Below are 23130 nucleotides of genomic sequence, written 5' to 3'. Positions count from 1 at the left end.
TCTGCCCTTGTTCATGTTTGCCTTGGCTGGCCATCATTTGAACACAGCATGAAGTCTTTCATTGCCAAAGGAATCATAACTATTTTAATGACGTTGGGAGCAGTCACTGGGAGAGCATCCCTAAGCTTCCGCTGGGAAAGTCTTCCTGAGCTTGAGTTTCGAAGGCAAAGACAAAGAAGGTGGCACCGTCATCAGAACGAATCCGGTCTAATGCTGCTCTGACTTCGTCTCTCTTCCTGCAGGATTTGGCCAGGCCCCACTGTCCAGCTGCGTCCTGGGCTTGTATAGGTAGCAGGGAGCATCCTCTCCTGCTGGATTGGAGTCCAGGTTTGCAGTCGCATGGCTGCACTCTGGCAGAGTCCCCCTTGTCTTCCTCTAGAACTGGCTGGAGCTTGCATGTGACTTCCCCCACCCCCACCCTCTGCTTTCCCGTGGTCCCTTGGCAGGAGTGCCGGTCCAGGCACAGTAGGACTGGACTCTAGCCGGTGCCCAGCAGCCTGAGCTGTGTGTGTTTACTTTTCGGGAATTCACATCTTTGGTGGCTTGTCGCCCTGCCAAGACGCCTGTAGCCTTGGCTCTTTTCCTTCTATTCAGAGGTCGGTACTTCCAGCAAATTAAAGGGAAAGAGTGACATGAAGTCTCTTTGTGTCAACTTTGATTTTTTTTTGTGCCACGTCCTTTGTATGACCTTGGTAACTACAAGGGAAAGTAAAACATTTGGTGACTGCCATGGGCTCTGTAGCAAGATCAGATGAGTCAGGTATCTGACCAGTGAACAAGGCATCCTGTGTGGGGTACTGGTGGTGTAGAAAAATGTGCTTAGATCACAGCATGTCCTCAGAAATCTGGGGATTGACGCCTCCTTCTATCCGACAGTCACTTGGGTGGCATCTTGAAGGCTGGGCTGCTTCTGCTTTTTCCATTCAAAATTGATCTGCACTCACCAATCCCGCTGGTCAGAGGCTGTGGGAAGGCGCTGATGATGGCACTGCCTTCCTAGCAATGGCATGGCTGGTCAACACCCCCTGTCCTCACTCTCCTGTTCATTTTACCAATATAATATAATTATACTAATATAATGCCTGCTCCGAGCTACTGTTGTCTTGGCTGAAGACAGTTATGATGGCTGAAGTTATGAGCGTGGGTTCAGCCCTCAGAGCCCTCTTGAATGTGTGAGTCCTTATGGCTTTCACAGTGATCCTGAGAGGGCAAAAGGACACAACAGGAAGTGGTAGAGGTAGGATTTGAACCCAGTAAGACAGGCGCTAAGATGTGTTATGCTGTGAACTTAGCTCCTACAAAAGGCACCTTTGTGCTTGTTTCAATATGTTGTCTTCCGATGTACTGGGAAGGTAGATATTCTAGCACAAATTTATCTAAATACCACTATTTCCTATCCCTGGTAGTGGATCTCACCAAATTATATTTTTGCTCTACTATTTCTTTAAAAAACATGTTTTTTGTTTTTATCTTTACTAATGTTTTTATAACTCACTTAATTTTAAAAATGGAAACTGCTGATATCAGAAACACATCTCTTTAAAATATTTATTGTATATGTATGGATGTTTTGTGTGCGTGTATGTATTTGTACCATGTGTTCAGTGCCTGCAGAGGCTAGAAGAGGGTGTTGGATACCCTGGAACTGGAGTTAGAGATGGTATGAGACACCATGTGGTGCTGGGAACTGATCCTGGGTTCTCGGTAAGAGCACGAAGTGCTCTTAACCACTGAGCTAACTTTACAGCTTCTGACGTCATCTTTTGATTTTTCTCCCATTACCGCTCCCCTCAACAAAAAGTGATTATTGAAGGAATATTCTGATGTTTAAAATTGTTTTAACTTTTTATTTTTAATACACTCCCCCCCCCCGGTTGAATGATGTCTTTAGTGCATGTGTGAGTCTACATTTTTTTTTTAAAATTTCCAGTTAAAACTTTTTTTTCTATTTCATAATACTGACAATTAGCATGCAGCTGCACTGAGTGTTTAAATAGCTGGAAATTCATTGATATTTGCTTTCTTGTCTATTACATTTTTGCTTAGCCCATTAAAATGCAAGACGCTGCTTCATCCTCGTTAGACCCGCATCCCTCACTTTCCATAGTAATTTATGCAAACATCAGTTCATGATATCAGCTTTCCGCTTCTCCTCCTGGTACGACACCGTTTGAGTTTTAATTTAAGCCTCTTTAGTCGACGCAGTGACAAGAGTGTTCGGCTTGCAATTATTTTTCAAAGTTTGTTCTTTCGCACTTGATCTCGGGCTAAAAATTCCAAGTAACTATGACAAATGTGGGCTTTATTTATAAATGCTACTGGCACTTTCTGTTTTATTATTAGCCTCTCATCACTGTGCACAGGCATACTTGAGGCACACTGAGAGAGCAGTTCTGGGCTCAGATTATGTAACAAGTGAGTGTGTGTTTGTGCAAACGAGTGGATGTATGACTGGATCGGCGGGCACACATATGGGCATGCTAGCACATGTTTCAAAATGGTCTTGGTGTGTTTCCGCAAATCACAAGGCTCACTAAAGACAGCTGTAGTGCGCTGCAGTGTCTCCCTGGGGTGTGGCCTCCTCCTCCAGCTTTGAGCCCTTTGGAGTCTACTTTGGGGATACAGCTGTTGTGGATAAATTAGAGAACCACACCCGAATCCTTCAAACTCTCAGGAGGGATGCAGCACATCCTGAGCAATGGCTGACTGATTTCTCCTCTGCATTCTTATCTGTGAGGCAGCGTGAGAGGTCAGAGCCTTTCTTTCTCAGGGTACAAATGACACAGATACCAAGTCCCTGGATATCAATAAGTCAGGTGCTTAGTAGGTCAGCTCTGTCAGAAACAGTGGAATCCGCCTCTTTCTCTCTTCCCGCTTGCGTCTTGGCCTCTCATTGGTCTTTTCAGGAGTTGTCTAACTCTAGACTATAGAAAGACTCTGCTCAGTGAACTGAATTTCACCCCACAGTTAAGTGATTTCTCTTCTGTCTTGACTTCCGCTTGCCTGACTCTCAGCGTGGATTTCTTTCTAACTTTTCTCTTTCTGTAGCTCATTTACTTTCACTGGCTCTCTCTTTCTCTCTGACATGTCAAAATTTAAAAATTAATGCCTGTAAAGCTCTAATGCAGGCTTTCCATAAAAGTCCCAGAGGCAAGTTCTTCCTCAGTGTTGCCAACATATTACAGTCTACATGTAATCAACCCAGCATGGTAACTCCATATGTGTCTGGTTCTGCACCTTGCTTTTCCTGTAACATTAGTACCTTGGAGATCCATTACTTCTCATAGGAATATACCTTAGTTCACTTAACCAGCCTGCTCTTGGTGAGGTTTTAGGGTGTTTGCGACCCTTTGCTACACATAAGCTTGCAGTGAGCACACTTGGATTTGTTGTCTGTTCATGTTGGAGGTTATTTTAGGATCCACACAGGAAACGGTTGGGTGAAGGTAGGGGGTTCTTGGAGGTTATTGGAGGTTCTTGGAGGTTCTGGAGGTTCTGGAGGTTCTTGGAGGTTCTTGGAGGTTATTGGAGGTTATTGGAGGTTATTGGTGTCTATTCACACAGGTGGTTCCAGTTTGCACCCTGCCTACTTCAAGGAGACATTGTTATTGTATGGCTTGCCATTTGCCAACCCATCAAGGAAACATATCTATCCTATAATGGTTTAAATTTCCATCATTTCATGTGTTTAAAGGACATTTAAATATTCTCTATGCCTTTTGCTTTGTAACCTTGGTCCCTTTTTGCCACATGGGTGTCATCTTTACTGACATAGGATCTGTTTTTTACAGTGTCATTCCTTTGTTGTAATGAATGAGCTTTTCCTATATTCCTCTTAACCCAGTGACATTGTTGATTGTGTTTTCTGTCGTGCAAATTTATATAAAATTGCCTAATTAAATATACAAGTCTTTCAATTTATGGCTTTATTTTCATGCCTGCTGGATGCCATGGGCTGTGAGCTCTGAGGTCAAGAAGTCATTTCTCCTTACTTTCTTGTAGTATTTTCATTAAAGCATTTTAATTAAGAGAATACTGACATAGTATGTGAATTGAGGACTAGATTTTATTTTTTGAATGAAATCATTTGAATAAATTACAAACATTTCATGTAGAAATTAGCTTGGTTTCACAGAAGAATCACAGGATGGGTGCCTTGTTCTCCCCTTGACCAGCTTCCGTAATGGAAGGTCTACAACTTAACACAGTGTACAGAGGAACAGGACACAGCGACACAGCAACTGAGCCCCATCAGTTTCCCCACATCGGTTGGAGATTTTGCCTTTGTTGTACAACCAGACATTGTATTCAGCTGCCATGTCTGTGACCTCTGTCGAGCAGGGACAACTCTTGAGAGTTTGAATACTGCTCTGTTAGCCTGCAGAATGCCCGTCTGCAAGCAAATCAGTTCAGGATTGAGTATTTAATGTAGGGATTCCACAGAAGTAACTTTAAATCATCCTCAGGGTCTTATTTCAGTGAAATGTTCTGACACGAGTCTTACCCAGAGGTAGCCACTTAAGGCGAATCTTCATTCCAAAGTCACTGTCTTCCTCTTGGCCAAGAGTAAGTTTGTAGAAGAGCGTTGAGCCCTTGTAGACGCATTGTCTCTCCTTGAGCTGCTGCTATGCATCTGGGCATTTATCAATAGGTCTGTAGTAATTATTGCTATGGTATCATATTTATGAGTTTCTATTTTGCCTGCCACACTTTATGCTGCCCTCTCTCCATTTTCCTGTCTCTGGATCATTTTCTGTGACCTTACTAGCTCCCATTACTTTAAGGCCACTATTAAATAATGACCTATCTCTTGAAATCAGCCCTCTCCTTGGCACTGTTAGCTGCCTGGGTGTACTCAGCTGAAATGAATACTTAGTCTCTTCAAACTCACAAGGGCCAGTGGGAAATCCTCTCTGCCACTGTCTAGAATGTGCTTCTCTACTCCTGTTAATGGATTTTACTAAGCGGTGTCGCCACCTGCTAGCTTACTAATACTCGTGAGTTACCAAAAGGCTTATGTTGAAACCTAACCACTGATGGGATAGTGTTAAAATATAGAAACTTTGGTGACTGGGTCATGAGGATGGACTCATACAAAGGAGCAGGTGCTAGGTGAAAAGAGGCCTAGGAGAACGGTCTTGCCCAGTGTCCCCTGAAGACACAGCAGGATGGTGCCATCCGCAAGGAAGGTGTCTCCCAAGTCTGCAGTTTCAGTCTGTGACTGCCCACTTTCTAGAACTCCAAGAGAGAAATGCCTGGCACTTGTAAACCACCTGGTCCATAGCACTCCCACAGAGCAGCTTGAATGGAATGAGATACATCTAACTTAACATCGCCTGTGTCTTCTCTTCCCCTATTATCCTTTGAAGCCACAATGACACCATTCTTAGTTCTGTTTGAGGCATTTCTTCAATTTTTTTCTCTCCTTTCTTTTGCTACACAAAAGGTTCCAAGACTTCTGTACGTGGAGTAGTAATTTCACCTGTGTTTAGGACTGAAAGAAAAATACTTACTTCCTCAGTAAACATTGTAGAAAAATTCGAACAATGGGGAGTCAGAGCAAATCTGCTTCATCTTTTTACAACTTAACTGCAATCCCTATTTTTTCTATCTCGGCTTGCTTTTCTGTTATAAACATTGTGATTAAAAAAAAAAAAGGCAAGCTGGGGAGGAAAGGGTTTATTTTTAGCTTACATCTTGTAGTCCATCATGGAGGAAGTCAGGGCTGGAACTGGAGTAGGGAACCTGGAGGCAGGAACTGAAGCAGAGGCCGTGGAGGAGTGCTGCTCACTAGTTTGTTCCTGCAGCGTGTTCAGTTTGCTTTCCAATATACCCCAGGAACACCCGTCCAGAGGTGACACCGCCCACAGTGGGCTGAGCCCTCTCAAATCAATCATCCATCAGAAAGTCCCTCTACACACTTGCTTATAGGCATTTTCTCAACCAAGGTTCTTCTTCCCAAACAACTCTTGTTTGTGTTGGGGTGGCAAACAAACAAATCTAACAAGGAAGCTTCTCTTCAATCTCAGACTCAAATGGGTGTCTATCTCAGAGGCACATGTAGGTCCATGGAATCATGGGTAGGAGTACAGGCTCTGGAGTCAGACCAATCACTGTTTCGGTCTTGGTTTTTTCCTTACTCGTCATGTGATCTTGAGCAAGCTACCTAGGTCATTATGCCTCACTGTGCCCTTCAGAGAGAAGCATGCCCGAATTGGTCTCACAGGCTGTGGTGAGGAGTGCAGGTGAGATAGCATGCGTCGGATGGCTTGACTGCTGTCTGACTGACTTACTGTTTAAAATTGTCTTTTCACGCTTACTGTGTGCTTACGAGTAAAGCTGTCTCTGAGCTTATAGAGCAATTGCACATTTGAGACGCTTTCCTCTCCGCTGTCTGTTGGGGAGTTACTAGAGAACAAAGCAGGCCTGTGTGCTATGTACATGCTAGTGACATGCTCTCCCACCAAACTGCATTTTCAGTCTTTCTGACTTGACCTCCACAGAAACTCAATGAAATTTCATTGAGTAAACCATTACCCTGAAGCCTAAAGGATTGGTACAGGTCACAAACTCACATAGCCACAGTCTTCAACCTGAACTTCCACATAGCTCTTCCCACTGATAAGTTCATGATCCTTCAACAAACGCCGTGGCACAGCAACATATACGTATATGCATTTGTATGTATATGTGTGTGTGTGTGTGTGTGTGTGTGTGTGTGTATATATATATATGTATATATATATGTGTATATATATATGTATAATCTACTCAGATCTGAGGAAAAATATACCTGAAATAAATCAGACTCTGCTAATGAAAAGGGTTTAATATGTTTTAGCTTTATAGGTTCTTATGGGGCACAAGTATATGTTTGAAAGAAGTGTTTAAACCTCTTAGCAAAATAAAGCTTGGCACACATTTTGTGCTGGTTAGTTTTTTTGTCATTCTTGACACATCCAAGAAAAGGGATTAAGAAATGTTTTGTTTTGTTTTGTTTTTTTTTAGAATCAGTTATTCCATAATTTGCTGTCGCTCAGCACCTGTGTTGTGGTCTTTTGCATATAATCTACATATTTTCAGACCGAGTGTCTCATTAGCATACTCTTGAGTCACTTATTAATAAATATTTTGTGATACTACAGTGTATTTGTGATTTTATAGATTGTAGATTGGTCATTCTCTTTGTTTTTGCTAATCGGCAAGTTTGAACCAACTTCCTTGTGCGTGTGGCTGGGTCCACATGATGCAGACAACAGAGGAGAGTTACTATGTTGACTGGCTCTCTTAATTTCATCTGACCAAACAGAATCTTTGTAATACACTCTCATTACACTTATATATCACCTATTTAAGAAGCTGTGCTCTGATTCACTTTTAGTTTTCAAATCATCTCAGGCCCCAAATGAATGTGCTTCTAACATTGAAGCTTGCTAAAAATTTGAATGCCCTTAATATCAAAAGATAATCTCAATTTTGAACTCCAGTTCTTTTTTGGAAGCTGATTCAAGTCTGTCAGTATTTCCATGAGCAGCCAAAGGGAGAGAAATGTTTTTTGTTTTGCTTTTTTCTTTTCTTCCCAAGGTGCCAGACTGTATCAAAAGAAAGTTATTAGAAGTGAGAAATTGTGGGGTTTGTTTTAATTCATTGTCAATCATTCTTCCATTGACTCAAAAGTCATAGGCATTTCTTGCCTCTGTGTAGAAAAGGAGAAATGAAAGGCTGAATGTGGGGGAAGGAAATGGGTTCCCGTGGGTGCAAATTTGAAATTCTCTCTCTTCCTCAGGTGAGAGCTATGTCTGTGGCTCCATCGAGCCCTTTAAGAAGCTGGAGTACACCAAGAACGTGAACCCCAATTGGTCAGTGAATGTCAAGACCACCTCAGCCTCCCGGGCAGTGTCTTCTCTGGCCACTGCCAAGGGGGGACCTTCGGAGGTTCGGGAGAATAAGGATTTCATTCGACCCAAGCTGGTCACCATCATCAGAAGTGGGGTGAAGCCACGAAAGGCTGTCAGAATCCTGTTGAACAAGAAGACGGCTCACTCCTTCGAGCAGGTTCTCACTGACATTACCGATGCTATCAAGCTGGACTCGGGTGTGGTGAAGCGTCTGTACACCCTGGATGGGAAGCAGGTAAGAGCGGAGCATCGGGACTCTGGCTTTATGGGCAAGAGTCAGGAAACTGGGGTGGGAGGTTATACCTGGCACACGGTGTGGACCTGAAGCACGTTTTGTTGGTTGTAGAAGGGACTGGGTTATTTAGTCATCAACAAACACTTGTTGATCTGATGTTAGTTGAATATTAGTACTAAACAGGATTAATCATCATAATAAAGAAAAAACAGAGGGGGATATCTTTGAAGAGTAAACCATTATTTTTATTGTTTCAGTATTTATTTGCTTAGGATAACAGTGTTGTTTTGTCTTCTGTTCTCAAATTTGTCCTATGTCCTTTAAGGCCTGCAAGAGCCTTAAAGCTAAGATTCTGAGAGAAACCGAGGCTGATGGGGCAATATAGAAGTCATCTCAGAAGTGTTCATTAGTCAGCTTCAATTGAATTGTAGAGATTTTTTAAAACTCTAGCTAAGGAATGGCATGCCCTGCCTGGGCTACTTAGTCAGACACGGATGGGGAGCTGCAGGAAAATGCCACACTGTTCACATGCACAGCGTGTTTGCTACTCATTCGGAGTTTAATGGGGCCTTTTTGCTTACGGTGATCATTTTCAGCATTATTACCTTTGCTCGAAATGGATGTTTTCGCAATGTATTTTATTGGTATTTAAGAATTTCATGCAGTATATTTTGATCATGTCCATCCCCTACTACTTCCCCTAATGTCTCCCAGATCCACCCCCACCTCCTCACACCCTTCCAACTTCATGTGCTTTATTTATTTATTTTTTTAATAACCCACTGGATCCAATTTGTACTGCTTATATATTTAAGGGTGTGGGATCACCCCCGGAAGCACGGTCAACTTACCAGAAGCCTCTTACCCATAAAGCATCTCACTTCCCCAGAAACCATTCCTGAAATGTAGTTTTAATGTGGTTCTTTTGAATAGCTTTTTTTTTATAATTTGAAGGCAATTTGAAGGATTTGCATGATTTAACTCATCTTAAAGTCTAAACTAGATTCATAACGAAGAGACTCGCTGTGTTAAGTGGAACTCTCATGAAAGTTCCTGAAGGCTAACACAACCAAACTTTATGAATGAGAATAGATGCTAACACTATAAAACGTGTCAGTCGTGAAGAATCCCTTCCCCCAGGGATGCTGTTAAATGTCCTAAGTTATTAAAATTCATTAGGAGCAAAGGAGTGTGCCGTTGTCTGCGACTATTGATCAGCTCCTGCTTGTCTCATCAAACCTGCATGTAGATAAGGATTTGTGGGGTCATATTCTCCATCTTATAGATCTAAGTGGCCTCAATGTTCTCTATGTATCAGGACCCAGCAAGTCCACCATGGGATGGTGAATTACGGTGGCAGCAAAGAGAGGAACAACACATTTAGACATTTTAGCCCATCTCGGGTTGTACAAAACATCTTGTAGTTGTGCGTTTTTCTGAGATGATTGTTTTCAAGATGAGTGTTTATCTGTTTTCAAAAAAAAAGGAAAAATTTAAGACAAAAAATATACATGTATGTGAAAGAATATGGGGAGGGGTGTAGAGGAAGGGGACCAGCCATGGCTGGCACAGGGGATACGGGTGGGCAGGAGGGGATAGGCATGAATGAGTACAAAGTGAGGAATGAGGCTAGTTAAGGAAGCTATAAGGAAACCTCTTACTTTCTATAACTTAGTTCAAAAGACTTTTGAGTTGTTTATGAGAGTTCCTCCCCCTTCCTCCTCCCTCACTTCCTCTTCTGCCTTTTTCGTTTAGAATTCAGGGTATTCAAAATCGCTGTATAGTAAGTAAGTCACCAAGTCGGGGCCACTGCTTCAGCCAATCCTCGTGGCAACCAATCATTTCCTTTTTCCTGATTGGATAGAATGTTCTCAACTGTTTCTTCTTCTCTGAGTTCCCCTAATGTCAACATTTCACGGCGGCTGTGTTTCCTATGGACTAATGTAAACAAATGTGAATAATTCAGTACCATTGGAAGTAATCCAATGTTTAATACTCAGAGACTGGGATTCAGATCTTGGTTTGGAACCAAGTGATTCTAAAATCACGTGACTGAGCTTCATCATAATCACCAATAAGACATGACTACTATAGCTCTTGTGTCGTAGAGCACTTATGGTTTCAGCCCCTGACAGTGATAGAACTGCTGACATTTAATAACTGGTTTATTGAGCATCATTCTAAGCACATAGTATCTATGAGCATGTTTAATCCCTGCAAAAGTTAGACTCTTGTTCTTCCTCAACAGAGAAGCGTGCAAAGACATATTTGTTAAACACATTAAAAACATGCTTAAAGACAACAGTAGTGGAGTTGGAATTTGAGCCAGTGATACTCCGTGACTTGTGCTGGTCATCATTCTATCAGGGCAGATCAGGTCAAAGCATGGAATACCGGCAAAACTGTTGAGAAAAATTTTAAATGGAACAGTGGGCAGGCAGCTTTCTCCCATCCCAGGGAGAATTGTGAGATTCTATAAGTATAAAGATTCTACTAATATAAAGAGAAGAGTATCTGACTCACAGGTTTGCGGGTGCTAATGATCAGGTTCACCACTCCTTTGGGCCAATAGCAAGGCAGAACTTCATGGTAGGAACTTGGGCAGGTGAGCAAAGACTTTCAAATCCAGGAAGTGAGAGAAATGGGTCAAGAAGGGTCCCAAATCCTCTTCTCTGGTATATCCCCAATAACCTAAAGACTTCCAATGAAGGTCTACATCTTAATGGCTCAACCACATGCTCATGGCATCAGCCTGGGAAACAAGCCATTAAGAAGCAGGCCTGAGTGGGACGTTCACCCTCTAAACTATAGTGCAAACATTTTCCCAAGGAGTCTCATTTGAATATTTTCAGGGTAGGGTGGATGGGTGGATGCAGGACAGATAGACAGGTAGACACATAGTCAAGACAGATGACAAATCATACCCACTGCAGCTGTTCTGACTGACTACGGAAGTTGACTATGTTTCTGTGAAGCACCGTTTTCTGTGCAGAAGAATTAGATGACAGAGTCAAAGAACATGAAGGATATTTGCTTGAATTCCCAGAAGGAAAAAAAAAAGTCCTTCTTCATGGACCCCAGGAGATTTTGAATCATTTCCCTTCAAAAGGGAAATGTGCCCAATACATAGTTTGTTCAAGTAGCGTGTTTGGACAGTTCTGCCTGAGGTTGAGTTAGCCTCTGAGAAGCAGCCGGTTTCTCTCAAGCCTTCCTGTGTAGTGACACTCGGTGTGTCATAATGGCATCTTATCTGTGTCTTAGTTAGGTTTCTATTGCTGTGAGGACCATGGCCTAAAGCAACTTGGGAGGAAGGGATTTATTTTACATTTGACTCTCTTGTCACACTCCACTGCTGAGGGAAGAAGTCAGGGCGGAAACTCAAGGAAGGAAGCTGGAGAAAGGGATTGAAGCAGAAGTCATGGAGAGTGCTGCTTACTGGCCTGGTCCTCGTGGCTTGATCATCTTGCTTTCTCATACTGCTGCTCCAGGACCACCTGCCCAGGGGTGGCACCACACACGGTAGGCTGGGACCTCTCACCTCAATTGTTAATCAAGAAAATGCACTGATGGCTTGCCCACGAGACAGTCTGGTGGAAGAATATTCTCAAAGGAGTTTCCCTCAAAATGACTCTAGATTATATCATGCGGATATAAAATTAGCAAGCACACCCAGTACATCATGGCCTGGGCACCTATGTGCTGCCACCAGGAATCAGCCTTTTGAGATTTGTACCAAGTTTTATTAGCACCACACTCTAACCTAACTAAACGATTTTGGACTTCACTTATTTATTTTTATTTGCTTAACTAAGGCCTGCATCAAATCCATAAACAGGATGGAAAATCCAATTTGCAGTAAACACTAAAAGGTAATAATTTTGCACTGAAGAGGCAGGGCTGCTCATAAAATGAATGCTTGGGTGCGTTTGGTAGCCGTGTGGTAAGGAGTGAGGATGATGCACAAGCTGAAATGGTTTCCCTGTCACCTCCAGGCAGCACACAGATGTGTTATGGATGCGAACAGCTGATGCTGTGGATTTAGCAGTCACTGTGAAAGCCGTGGCCACTGTTCATGGTTACCCAGAGGAGCGGGGCACTGGAGGGCATAGTGCCCACACTCTTCTCACCGGTTCTAGCCATCATGCGGCCTCCTACGTTGCTCCCTCCCAGGGTTGCGCTAAAGCCGTGGCCTGGGAGTTCATTTAGCCTCCAGGACTTGTTTCTGAGATACTTTTAGACTGAACTCAGGAAATCAAAGTACTAGAAACGTTTCACAGTGTGAAATATCTACTGGAAACTGCAGTTAGTTAAGGTGACCACAGGGGCTCAAGAACATAAAAATCCTGAATTGCACAGCTAAAACATTCTGTGCCCATGGCGTCCCACCATCTTTCAGGATGACTGTGCCCACCCTGGAATCAAGCTATCAGCTGCCATACCTGCCGAATTCTCACGAATATTTGCCAAGCCCTATTTTCAGTGGTGCTTCATTTTTCTCACTCTTGATTGAGGGCCTCTCAGAAAGCAAGAGAACGTGTGCAAATCTCAGTCACACCCCGTCTCTGCACATCTCACAGAGGTTCCCAGAATCTGAGAACCTGAGAGTCGCTTCCTCTGGCATGTCTCGGTGTTGGCTCTTCTCTTGCCCTGCCAAGCTGTCACTCCTGGAGGTCATTTGAGACATTACTGTTTTAACACAATTAAGCTACAGAGATACAAGATTGGGTGTAAGCATAGCATGTCTCTTGAATCCTTTTATGGAAATGTCAACCTGGCTAGCTGCAGCTGGTAAATCTTCTAAATTCACAGTTATTGGCACTTCCTTAGAAATATCAAGAACAGCAAGTCCCCAAGAAGGTCACTTGTACAGTGAAGGTCCTAGGCAAGTCATTTCCAAAAGACCCGCAGCCTCTCTGTAATGCAGCAGTGGTAAACCAGATAGTCTTTAAGCAGGAAACACGGCACAGCTGCATCTTGTGCATTCTTAGATATTGAAGCTATAGCATGCTCGGTGCATAAACAGAGGGGAGGGAAACCAGCGATGCTCCATTTTTATCTGATAGACATCTCATATGGCAGCACACTTTGTAAAATCCACCAGGAATAGCACGCCTGCATGAGTGGACAATTTATTGTTTTTCCTATGTGAAAAATCTTAAGGATCATTTGGCTAACGCACAGTATTCCACCCTGACCAGTCATTTCGCTTTTCCACTTTCAGTGGTGACCCAAGAGGTCAGTCATGGCCTGGAAATACCAAGTGGAAAAATTCTACCGTTACAGAGGGAGAGAGAGGGAGGCACCATTGCATGCGACTCTGTCTCAGAATGCGGTCATAATTGTTCCATTTTGCTGTTTGGTTGCCTAGAGGATTAGTGAGGCACATATCACAAGATGCTCCTTTCTCTTTTGGCTTTAGATATCTAATTTTAACCTGAGATTAAAGTAGCGGTGTTTAGGAGCTGCAGGGATAGATGGCTCTGTGGTTAGAGCACAGGCTGCTCTTACAGACGACCTGTGTTTGGTTCCCAGCACCCACGTGGTGGCTCACATCCATTTGTATGTCTAGTTTCAGGGGATCCAGTGCCCTCTTCTGGCCTCTATGGGCACTGCATACATGAGGTGCACATATACACGACCAGTCTAACACTGTACATATAATATAAACATGAATAATTAAAGCACAAAGGATCTTAAAAATAATTGCATTTACAGAATAAGCCACCTCTTCCTTTTATTAGTGTAAGAAGAGATAAATGTCACTAAATATCTGATCTTGGTTATAATAGTAAACATTAAAAGTGGGAAAAATGAAAGTTTCTAGATGAAAAGTAAAAAAATAAGAATTCATTGGGTCTGAAAGGAGATCCCCCATATCTGTTGGTAATGCTTTTTTGTTTTTAAGAAAATAAAGCTTTTCTGTGACAGCTTTTATTCCCATTGCATGTTTAAACTCTTCATTCTGATCCAGGTGATTTTTTTACTATTATGATTTATTATCTAAATTGGGAAGATGAATTTAGCACTTTTTAAAGCTTTGTTTGCAATTAATATTAAAAATTTAATTCTCAGCTTCAAATGCCAGATTTAATTTTTAACAAAAGCTTAGAGCACATGTTCAGCTATGCTCCCAACTCACCGGATCTGGGAATTGATGGAAATATTTTAGCCGATTTCAAAGAAAAGGGAGATTAAAAATAATTATGACATTTTACTGAGAGAATTAAAGTGTTCAGAATAGGGTGTGCTATTTTAGGTGATGTGTGTTTGGTGGCTAATCAAGACTTAGCCACTACAAGTGTCCTTATGTAGATTTTATTTCCTCCAATTTGGGAAGAGTGACATCCTCTTCTGCTTGCTGTAATCAGCTATGAGTGTCTGCATAGTGTGTGCTCTACAAGTGGTAGTTTTAACAATGGTCAGTTTTCTAGGCTAGGAAGTGCAAGCTCTGAACGTTCTGAAGCAGGACAAAAAGCCATTTTCCAAAGGCCCCTCAGTAGTGTGCAGTGGGAGCTCTGGTAGACTGTCAGGGACAGCCTCCTAGTGGTGACTTCTGCTTCTCAGAGGCTGGGAGCTCATGGCCTCTGGTTGGGAACTTGGAACCCTATTGGGATGGTGGAAAGGCTCAGACTCTAAAGTCAGCTGTGAATGGGCTTCATTTCAGTCTGAAAGGCTGGCTTGTAGTTTTTTCTTAAGTCTGAGAAATTCATTCAGATTCCCCACCTGGTTCAAATCCTGGATTTCCCTCAGGAATCTGGGTATTAGAGGTTCACTCCTCAAGGTGGAGTCTCTAAGATATGGGAATGAATGCAATGTCTTTACATCACTGGGAAATAGAGTCAGAGGGAGCAGCAGGAGCCAAGCCCCTGCTTTCCCTGCTCTCTCTCTCTCTCTCTCTCTCTCTCTCTCTCTCTCTCTCTCTCTCTCTCTCTCTCTCTCTCTGTGTCTGTGTGTGTTTGGGTGTCTGTGTGTGCTCATGTTTGTCTTTAACAATATCTGCTTTGTTTTTGTATCGTTTGTATATGTGTTCACCTGTGTGCATGTGAGCACACACAGTACAGTGAATCATGGAGGTCAGGCTTGTCAGATTCCCCTGGAGCAGGAGTAAAGGCAGATGTAAAATTGCTCAAATGGACGCTGTAAGCCAAACTTGGTTTTACACAAGATGAGTGCAACCCCTGAGACACCCCTTCAGTCCCTTCCCCTGTCCTTTCACCCCGCAGCCATGAAGTGGGTGGCTTGCCATTCCACACGCTCTCTGCCATGACGTGTTACTTTTGCACAGGCCCCAAAGCAATGTGGCCAGTAGACCATGGATTGGAAGTTCTAAAACCATAAACCAAAATAAACCTTTTCTCTTTCTAAATTGATTATCTCGGATATCTGTTAGAGTACCCACAAGATGACTGATAGATCGTGCCTTAGTCACGGCACTATTGCTGTGACGAGGCTCCATGCCCAAGGCAAGTTCTAAAAGAAATAATTTAACGGGACACTAGCTTACAGTCCATGACCATTGTGGCAGGAAGCAACGGGAAGCATGGCGGCAGGCAGGTGTGGCTCTTGAGCAACCGTTGAGAGCTTACACCCTTATCTACAGGCAGCAGGCAGAACTAGAGCTAGAACTGGAGAGATGATAGATAGATAGATAGATAGATAGATAGATAGATAGATAGATGATAGATAGATGATAGATGATAGATAGACAGATAGATAGTTATAGATAGGTAGATAGATAAATATATAGATGGATGGGTGACAGTTAGATAATAGATAGATGATTGATAGGTAGATAGGTAGATAGATAGATAGAGATAGGTAGATAGATAGATAAATATATAGATGGATGGGTGACAGATAATAGATAGATGATTGATAGGTAGATAGATAAATAGATAGATAGATAGATAGATAGATAGATAGATAGATAGATAGATGTATAGATGGATGGGTATATAACAGTTAGATGATAGACAGACAGATAGATGATAAATAGATAGATGATAGATGAATAGATGGATGGATGGATGACAGCTAGATGATAGACAGACAGACAGATAGATGGATAGACAGATAGATGGATAGACAGACCAACCCTCATGTGGGCTTTTGAAAGCTCAAAGCCCACCACAGTGATACACCTCCTCTAACAATGCCACACCTCTTGAATCCTTCCTAAACAGCCCACCAACTGAGAAAAAACATTCAAATATAGGAGCATATGGGGCCCATTCATATTCAAACCACCATAAGCAGCTTACTTATTTAAAATTTTAATTCCTGTATATTGTATATTGAATGTGCTTAGGATGAGGAATTTTGATGTATTTTAACTTAAATATAGGTAGCAACAGTTACATGACACAAAAGAGATATCGCTGGTTTTGTAGACTGATAGATTTGGGTCAGAAATCTGTCTTCTACCCAAGAGACAGTGAAAAGCGCTCTCCCAGTGGGAGCAATTAACTGTCTGACAATACTGTTTACCCCCTGTGTCATGAGAATAATGATGCCTGCGTTGTTGGCATACGTGTTAAAGGAAATAACCCGTGTGACATATTTAGCATTATGATTGGCTCCTGTTCTTGTTTGTTTATCTGTTGCTGTGGTAAAACACTGACCAAAGCAATGTGGGGAGGAAAAGGCTTGTTTGGCTTACAGGTTACTGTTGGTCACTAAAAGCAGCCAAGGCAGGAACTGAAAAGAGACACCAGAAAGGAGCTCTGCTCATGGGCTTGCTTTCTGCCCCTTGCTCAGCTTTCTTATAAAGGCTCACCCCACCTGCCTAAGGATGGCACCACCCACAGGGGGCTGGGTCCCCCAACACCAAATAATTAAGAAAAGGCCCCATAGACAAACCTACAGACCTATCTGGTAGAGACAATTCCTTAATTGAGATCCTTTTTCCCAGGTATGAATAGGTTTGTATCAATTTGACAAAAAACAAACAAACGAACAAAATAAAAAAAAACATGAAGTTTTTAATTACTGACAGTTGTTGCATTGAAATGCTAAGAGTTCAATTGTTTGGTTATTTTTGGCTTAAGAAAAATCATGTTTGAAGTATATGATTGGAGCCTTCTACTCAATAATATGCCTTAATGATGACCAGTCCCCCCCCCTCTTTTGTAAATGTGTCTTTTCTCATTGTCTTAGTTAGGGTTTTACTGCTATGAACAGACACCATGACCAAGGCAACTCTTATTAAGGAGAACATGTAATCAGGGCTGGCTTACAGGTTCAGTGGTTCAGTCCATTATCATCAAGGCAGGATACACAGCAGTTTTCAGGCGGGCCTGGCGCTGGAGGAGGTGAGAGCTCACTATCTTGTTCTGAAGGCAAACACAAGACTGGCTCCCACAAAGCTAGGAGAAGGATCTCAAAGCCCACCCCCTACAATGACACACTTCCTCAAACAAGGCCACACCTCCTAATAGTGCCACTCCTGGGACAAATGTATTCAAACCACCACACCCGTGGAAATAATCCCTGTAATAATGCCTAGAACATGATATTTGGAGTGAAACCTCCTGAAATCCTGACTCTAACGCTCACCAGAGTTGGCAAATCAAGCTCTCTGGATTTGTTTTATCTTTAAAGTTGTTGTAAGAACATGTGCTTCACATTATTGTGGTTGTCATTAATGAAGTAGCTTGAACTGTAGCAAATGCTTATACTTATGTTTTGCATCAGTTTCCAGGATTTCCTAACAGTGATTAGTTGCTGGTAACTACTAATCACACTGATTTCATTATACCAGGAGCACGGAATTTGTGTGGTTTCCTTTATAACTGAGCCACTAAAATGCACTATCAGTGTTTTATCAGCACACTTATCGACATTCAATTATAAATCCAGCCAGGATGTTATTTTCTTTGCTTGCTCCTTTGATGGCACAGGGCATTCCTTAAGGGTATCTACACATTGGTCATCTATTTAACCATAAGGCTATATTAACATTGTTAGGATCATTTATTGAAAATCTTCTCATATGAGCCAGTCATCACTCATATTTATGCTGAATATTATTACCATGGTAATTCGACACATTTTTCTGAATTAGCAGCACTGTTTGACTCCACAAAGCCAAGCCTCCTTCATTTCCCAAGATTCAGCCTAAAGGTCATCTCATCTATAGATCGCTTACTTGTTTCTTGGGAGAACTCTAGCTTCATCTCTTGGGACCCATTCGCTGCTATTGCATATAACCTATACGTCCTCATTATCTTGGTCTAATACATGCTTGTTTCTTCTTTAAATTTTATGGTATTGTGGCCAAGAAGGTATCCTGTTGGCCTCTGCATCTCCAAGGCCTGACTTGGTGAGAGCTTTGCTCAGCTAGTGATTTGATATCTCAGCAACTGGATGTCCAGGCTTGGATTTCTATTGTCATGAAGAGACACCATGACCATGGCGATTCTTATAAAGTTCAGAGGTTTAAGTTCACTGTCATCCTGGTGGGAAGCATGCAGGACAACATGGTGCCGGAGAAGGAGCTGAGAGTTCTGCATCTGGATTGGCAGGCAGCAGGAAGAGAGAGTGGCACCAGGCCTGGCTTAAGCTTCTGAAACTTCAAAGCCCCGCCCCCAGTAACACACTTCCTCCAACTCACACAAGGCTGTTCTTCCTAATAATGCCTCTCCCTATGAGCCTATGGAGACCATTTCCATTAAAACCACCATCCTGAACAACTCTACAGTTTGTCCCAGGCCATGCTCTTAAAATTAGCACATTGCTTCAATTGTCCAGCAAAATGAACACCTATGGCCATGGAGGGTCAAAGGAAATGTAGGTCATTGGTCACCTCAGGGTTCATGGCTGTGAAATGCCAAGCAACTTTAATAGCTCCCAGCAGTTTAACTAGACTTTGAGGCACCCATCTTAGTCATTGCTTCCTACCTTGAATGCCTACTTGTGAAACACTTAAGATAATTTATAAAACAAAATCTATCTCCCAATTTTGGGAGCATTCATAGGGCTACTGGATGTAACTTTGTCCTGTGAGAGAACAATAGATATTCTGTTAGAAAGATCTCACCACCTTAGTCAGACAAACCAACCTCAATCTTCTAGACACTGCCTTGGTTGGTCAGTGTCAAAAGGAAGGGGTGGCTGATGGGTTTAAAAACTGGTGAGCCAACAAGTCTCAAGGAAGAATCTACCCCAGTTGTGAAGCTTCAAATCTCCAGAACTGAGGGCGTTGGTGGTGTTAGCATTATGCCGAGACAGATTTCCCCGATTGGCTTAAATTTCTGCAACCAAATTAAGCGAAAAGCAACAGTTTCAGAAATTAAATGGAACTTTTAGAAACCCAATTTAAAATCTGAACTATGCTGCAAACAGCTTGCCCTCGAAACAAAAGAACAGATGGGAGATTTAATTTTTAATTGATGTGTTCCACCACAGATTAATATGTAATCAATGTAAAGAATTTCCATGTAAATGAGAAAATATTAAGATAAATTAAAATTACCCATAGTCTGATGGATAAGATGGCCCTCAGCCATGGTTTGGTCCATTTTCTTTGCCTTTTTGTTTAAAAAGAACTCTACTTTGTATAATTTGATATCCTTCTCACTACTTCGGTCCTTTTTTTTTTTTTTTTGTAGGATCTGGGTATAGAACACAGAGTCTTGTATATAGTTGACAGTACTGGTCCACTCAGGATGAACCAACTGAATGCCGCAGATGGTTTATTTTTTTGAGATTTTTCACTATAGTGGTATAGGAGTTTTTAAAAGCTATTTATGCAATAGAAAGGAAATAACTCTACACACTAAAAATACTAAAAATATGACTCATACTCTTAAAAGTCCTCTAAGACAAGTGTCAGCAGACAGCAGCAATTTGATCCAAATTCCCTCAGTACCCGTCTTCAAATCAGATGGCAAGAGATAATTGTCAGTAGGAAAGTATCCAGACCGTTAGTAAGAAATGTGTTCCTGCTGAAATCTAGCCTTGATGGGTGGGAGGTGGATGCCGTCTGGTAAGAAGACTTAATGGAGATTAGGGGATTCCGGGAAAGGTGACCACACTGTGCAAATGCCAACCTTGAAGAAGACATCAATGCTCGCCGTGACCAATGAGTCCATCCAAATGTGTGCTGCTGGGTGCTGTCTGTCCTTCTCCACACCATACACAGATGAGTATTTTCCTCATTCGTCTTCTGGGCATTTTCAGTGGGCATGAGTGAAAGTCAATAAAACTCCCACGGGCTGAATTTAGATCATCGACAGTTGCCAGGTACCTTTCTTACAAGTGAGAAAACTCTCAACATGGAAGATGCCCCAAACACCAGAGCATTTTCAATGTGTATAGAAAATGGGAGAGCAAATACCTTTGAAGGTAATCTTCAGACACGGTGCCTAGATATTTAGTGCCAAGGACTTCATATCTCACAGACTTGCTTGCCGAGAAGAGTGGATGAGATAAGCCGGTGGGAAGGACCTCAAGTGGTCTCTTACGGTGTAGCGGAGGAGAGGCTAAGAGGCAAAGGAGATGTCCCTCCTTGGGGCTCCTGTGGACTGGCATTGACTCCACACCAGCCAGGACACACAAAGCCATACAAACACATTTAAAAGCCCAGTGACCCTCTCTTTTGGAAAGGAACGTCAAAAGTAATGAGTTTCAGCATTAAGTCAGACCTCTGTGTGGAGAGCCCGGTCACTCCTTCACTTTTCCTGGATGCTTGATGCTTTGCCCTGGGACAAATGGAATTGTCTCCATAATTCTCACCCCATTTCTGAACTCAGTGTCCTATGAAAAGATGGCCTGGGAAAATGGTCATGTTTCTTGGCAACATCATAGGTTTTTTTTTTTAATAGCAAAAGATCCTTCTCCGTTTTATTTGTATTTCATTTCAAATTAATAGTCCTAGTCGCTTTGTATTTTAAAATAAACACCCTTTTATTAAATTATCATTACATATGGTGACCCTGATGAGATGGGCAAGAGAAGGAGACAAAAAACATCACCTTTGACCTCTTTTAGTTGGGAAGAAATCAAAGTCAAATATTATTTCATCAGGCAGAATGTTGACAGTGATCATGAAACAGACCTCTTCCCAAGCCGACTCTGTGAGCCGGCTGCTGCAGACAGCTCTGTGGTTTAGCCAAACTGGATCAACAGTTTTATGTGGATTCTGTCAAGAAGATGACACCTTGCTCTTTTTACCTAAATGTGTTTTCTGGCCGTGACTGCCTGTTCTCCGTTCAGTTCGTGTCGGGCACAGCACAGATGCTGAGATCAGGTGCTCTCCAGTGACGTCATTTGAGAGAAACCCTTTATCACAATTGCATATTCCTGTAGGTAGCAGAGGATTGGTAGAGTTACTTTTACTTGGAAATGTCCTTGTAGCAGCTGGACAGCCTGGAAACACTTTTAGGCAAATTGCCTTCAAAGCTTTGATAAGTCCGAGTGGTTTTGTTAATGCATTCAGAACTTAAACAATACAAAATGTTTAGCTTTGTGTACCCATGTGCTATTAAGTGGCTTTCATTAAAATGAATCCCTTCTCATAAAGCCAGTGGCCAATTTTAAATGACTTGAGAACGCTTTGTAACTGTCCAAATTTCAACGTCCTTAGCCTCAGCTCTCCTGTGAAGGCGCGTTGGCAGTCAGAGCAATGACATCAATCCACTTAAAACTTCAAGATCAGGAAAACCAAAAACTCGGCCTCTGGGATTGTCACAACCACCTACTCCTTTTGAGTAAGGAGAATAGAGGGTATAAAGCAGAGGTTCTCAGCCTGTGGAACCTTTTATGAACCTCTGTCTCCAAAGACGTTTATGTTACAATTCCTAACAGTAACAAAAATATAGTTATGAAAACAAAAAATTATGGTTGGGGGACACTACAATATGAGGAGCTGTAGTAAAGGTTTACAGTGTTAGGAAGGTTGGGAGCCTGGTATAGAAGAACTAGAAGTTCATTGATAATCAACAGTAAAGATACATTCTTTTCTTTTTTTTCTCCTTTTCTTTGAAACATTAGCCTTTATTTTTTTAAAAATATCCTTTTCTCATACACATATCCTGATTATTTCCCCTCCCTCTGCTCCTCCCAGTTCCTTCCCACCTCCCCTCCCCTTCAGATCCCACTCCTTTTCAGTCTCTCATTAGAAATGAGAAGGATTCTAAGAGATAACGACCAAACAACAAAATAAAATATAGTAAGATCAAAAAAAAAAAAAAAAAAAGCCACATCAAAGTTGGACAAGGCAAACCAAGAGAAGAAAAAGAGACCCAAAAGTCAGAGAGTCACTCATTCTGTTCACATAGAAACACCAGATCAGAAGCCATAATATATACACAGCGTACCTGATGCAGACCTGTGTTTCTGTCTCCAGGAGCTCATATGACCTTTGCTCAGTTGAGGAAGAGGACCTCCCTCTCCTGGTGTCCTCCATCCCCTCTGGCTCCTACAGTCTTTCGGCCTCCTCTTCCACAGGCTTCCCTGAGCTCTGAGGGGAGGGCTTTGATGAAGACATCTCATTTAGGGCTGAGTGCTCAAGGTCTTTATATGATGTTTGCCTGTGGGTCTCTGTATTTGCTCCCTATTGCTGCAGGAGGAAGCTTGTCTGATGATGACTGAATTTGACACTGGTCTATGAGCATAGCTGAGACCATTAGAAGTTATTTTTATTGCTATTTTTTAAAGACCAGTAGGATCTGATTTTACCTTACTTTATTTTTAAGGTCTTAAAGTGAGGTTGTTTTTGAAAAAGTAAGCCCTACTGGTGGTTAGATTGTGTGTTTAAATTATTTATTCCTTTTCTTGGACTTCTCTCACTTGGACGGGCTGTGGGAGTGAACCTGCTGGGTGAATTCTGTCAGAGCAGCCTTTGCTCTGTCCTCTTTTGCTATCAGCTGAAGGAAATCCAGACTTAGCAGCATCTATGAGTCAGGGGATGACAGTAACACAGTGTGGAATGAATCACAGCCGAGAAAGAGTTTGTTATGCCCAGCTGGTATCAGCATGTCTGGTGCACGGGCCTCC

At 42.2% G+C, this 23130-nt stretch overlaps 1 protein-coding gene across 8 annotated transcripts in view; it reads left to right on the top strand.

Annotated features, from left to right (window-relative positions):
- Positions 1–23130, top strand: part of Dclk1 (doublecortin like kinase 1) — a 288806-nt gene that overhangs the window by 5865 nt on the left and 259811 nt on the right. For all 8 annotated transcript variants that reach the window (XM_032898371.1, XM_032898374.1, XM_032898373.1 and 5 more), the window contains exon 3: positions 7787–8133. In XM_032898371.1, coding sequence (XP_032754262.1) covers positions 7787–8133 — 347 coding nt within the window. The remainder of the gene's footprint in view (positions 1–7786; positions 8134–23130) is intronic.

Source organism: Rattus rattus, chromosome 3 (assembly GCF_011064425.1).
Source record: "Rattus rattus isolate New Zealand chromosome 3, Rrattus_CSIRO_v1, whole genome shotgun sequence".
Lineage (NCBI taxonomy): Eukaryota > Metazoa > Chordata > Mammalia > Rodentia > Muridae > Rattus > Rattus rattus.
Note: the sequence above shows the minus strand (reverse complement) of the source record. Positions and strands in the feature narration are given on the sequence as shown.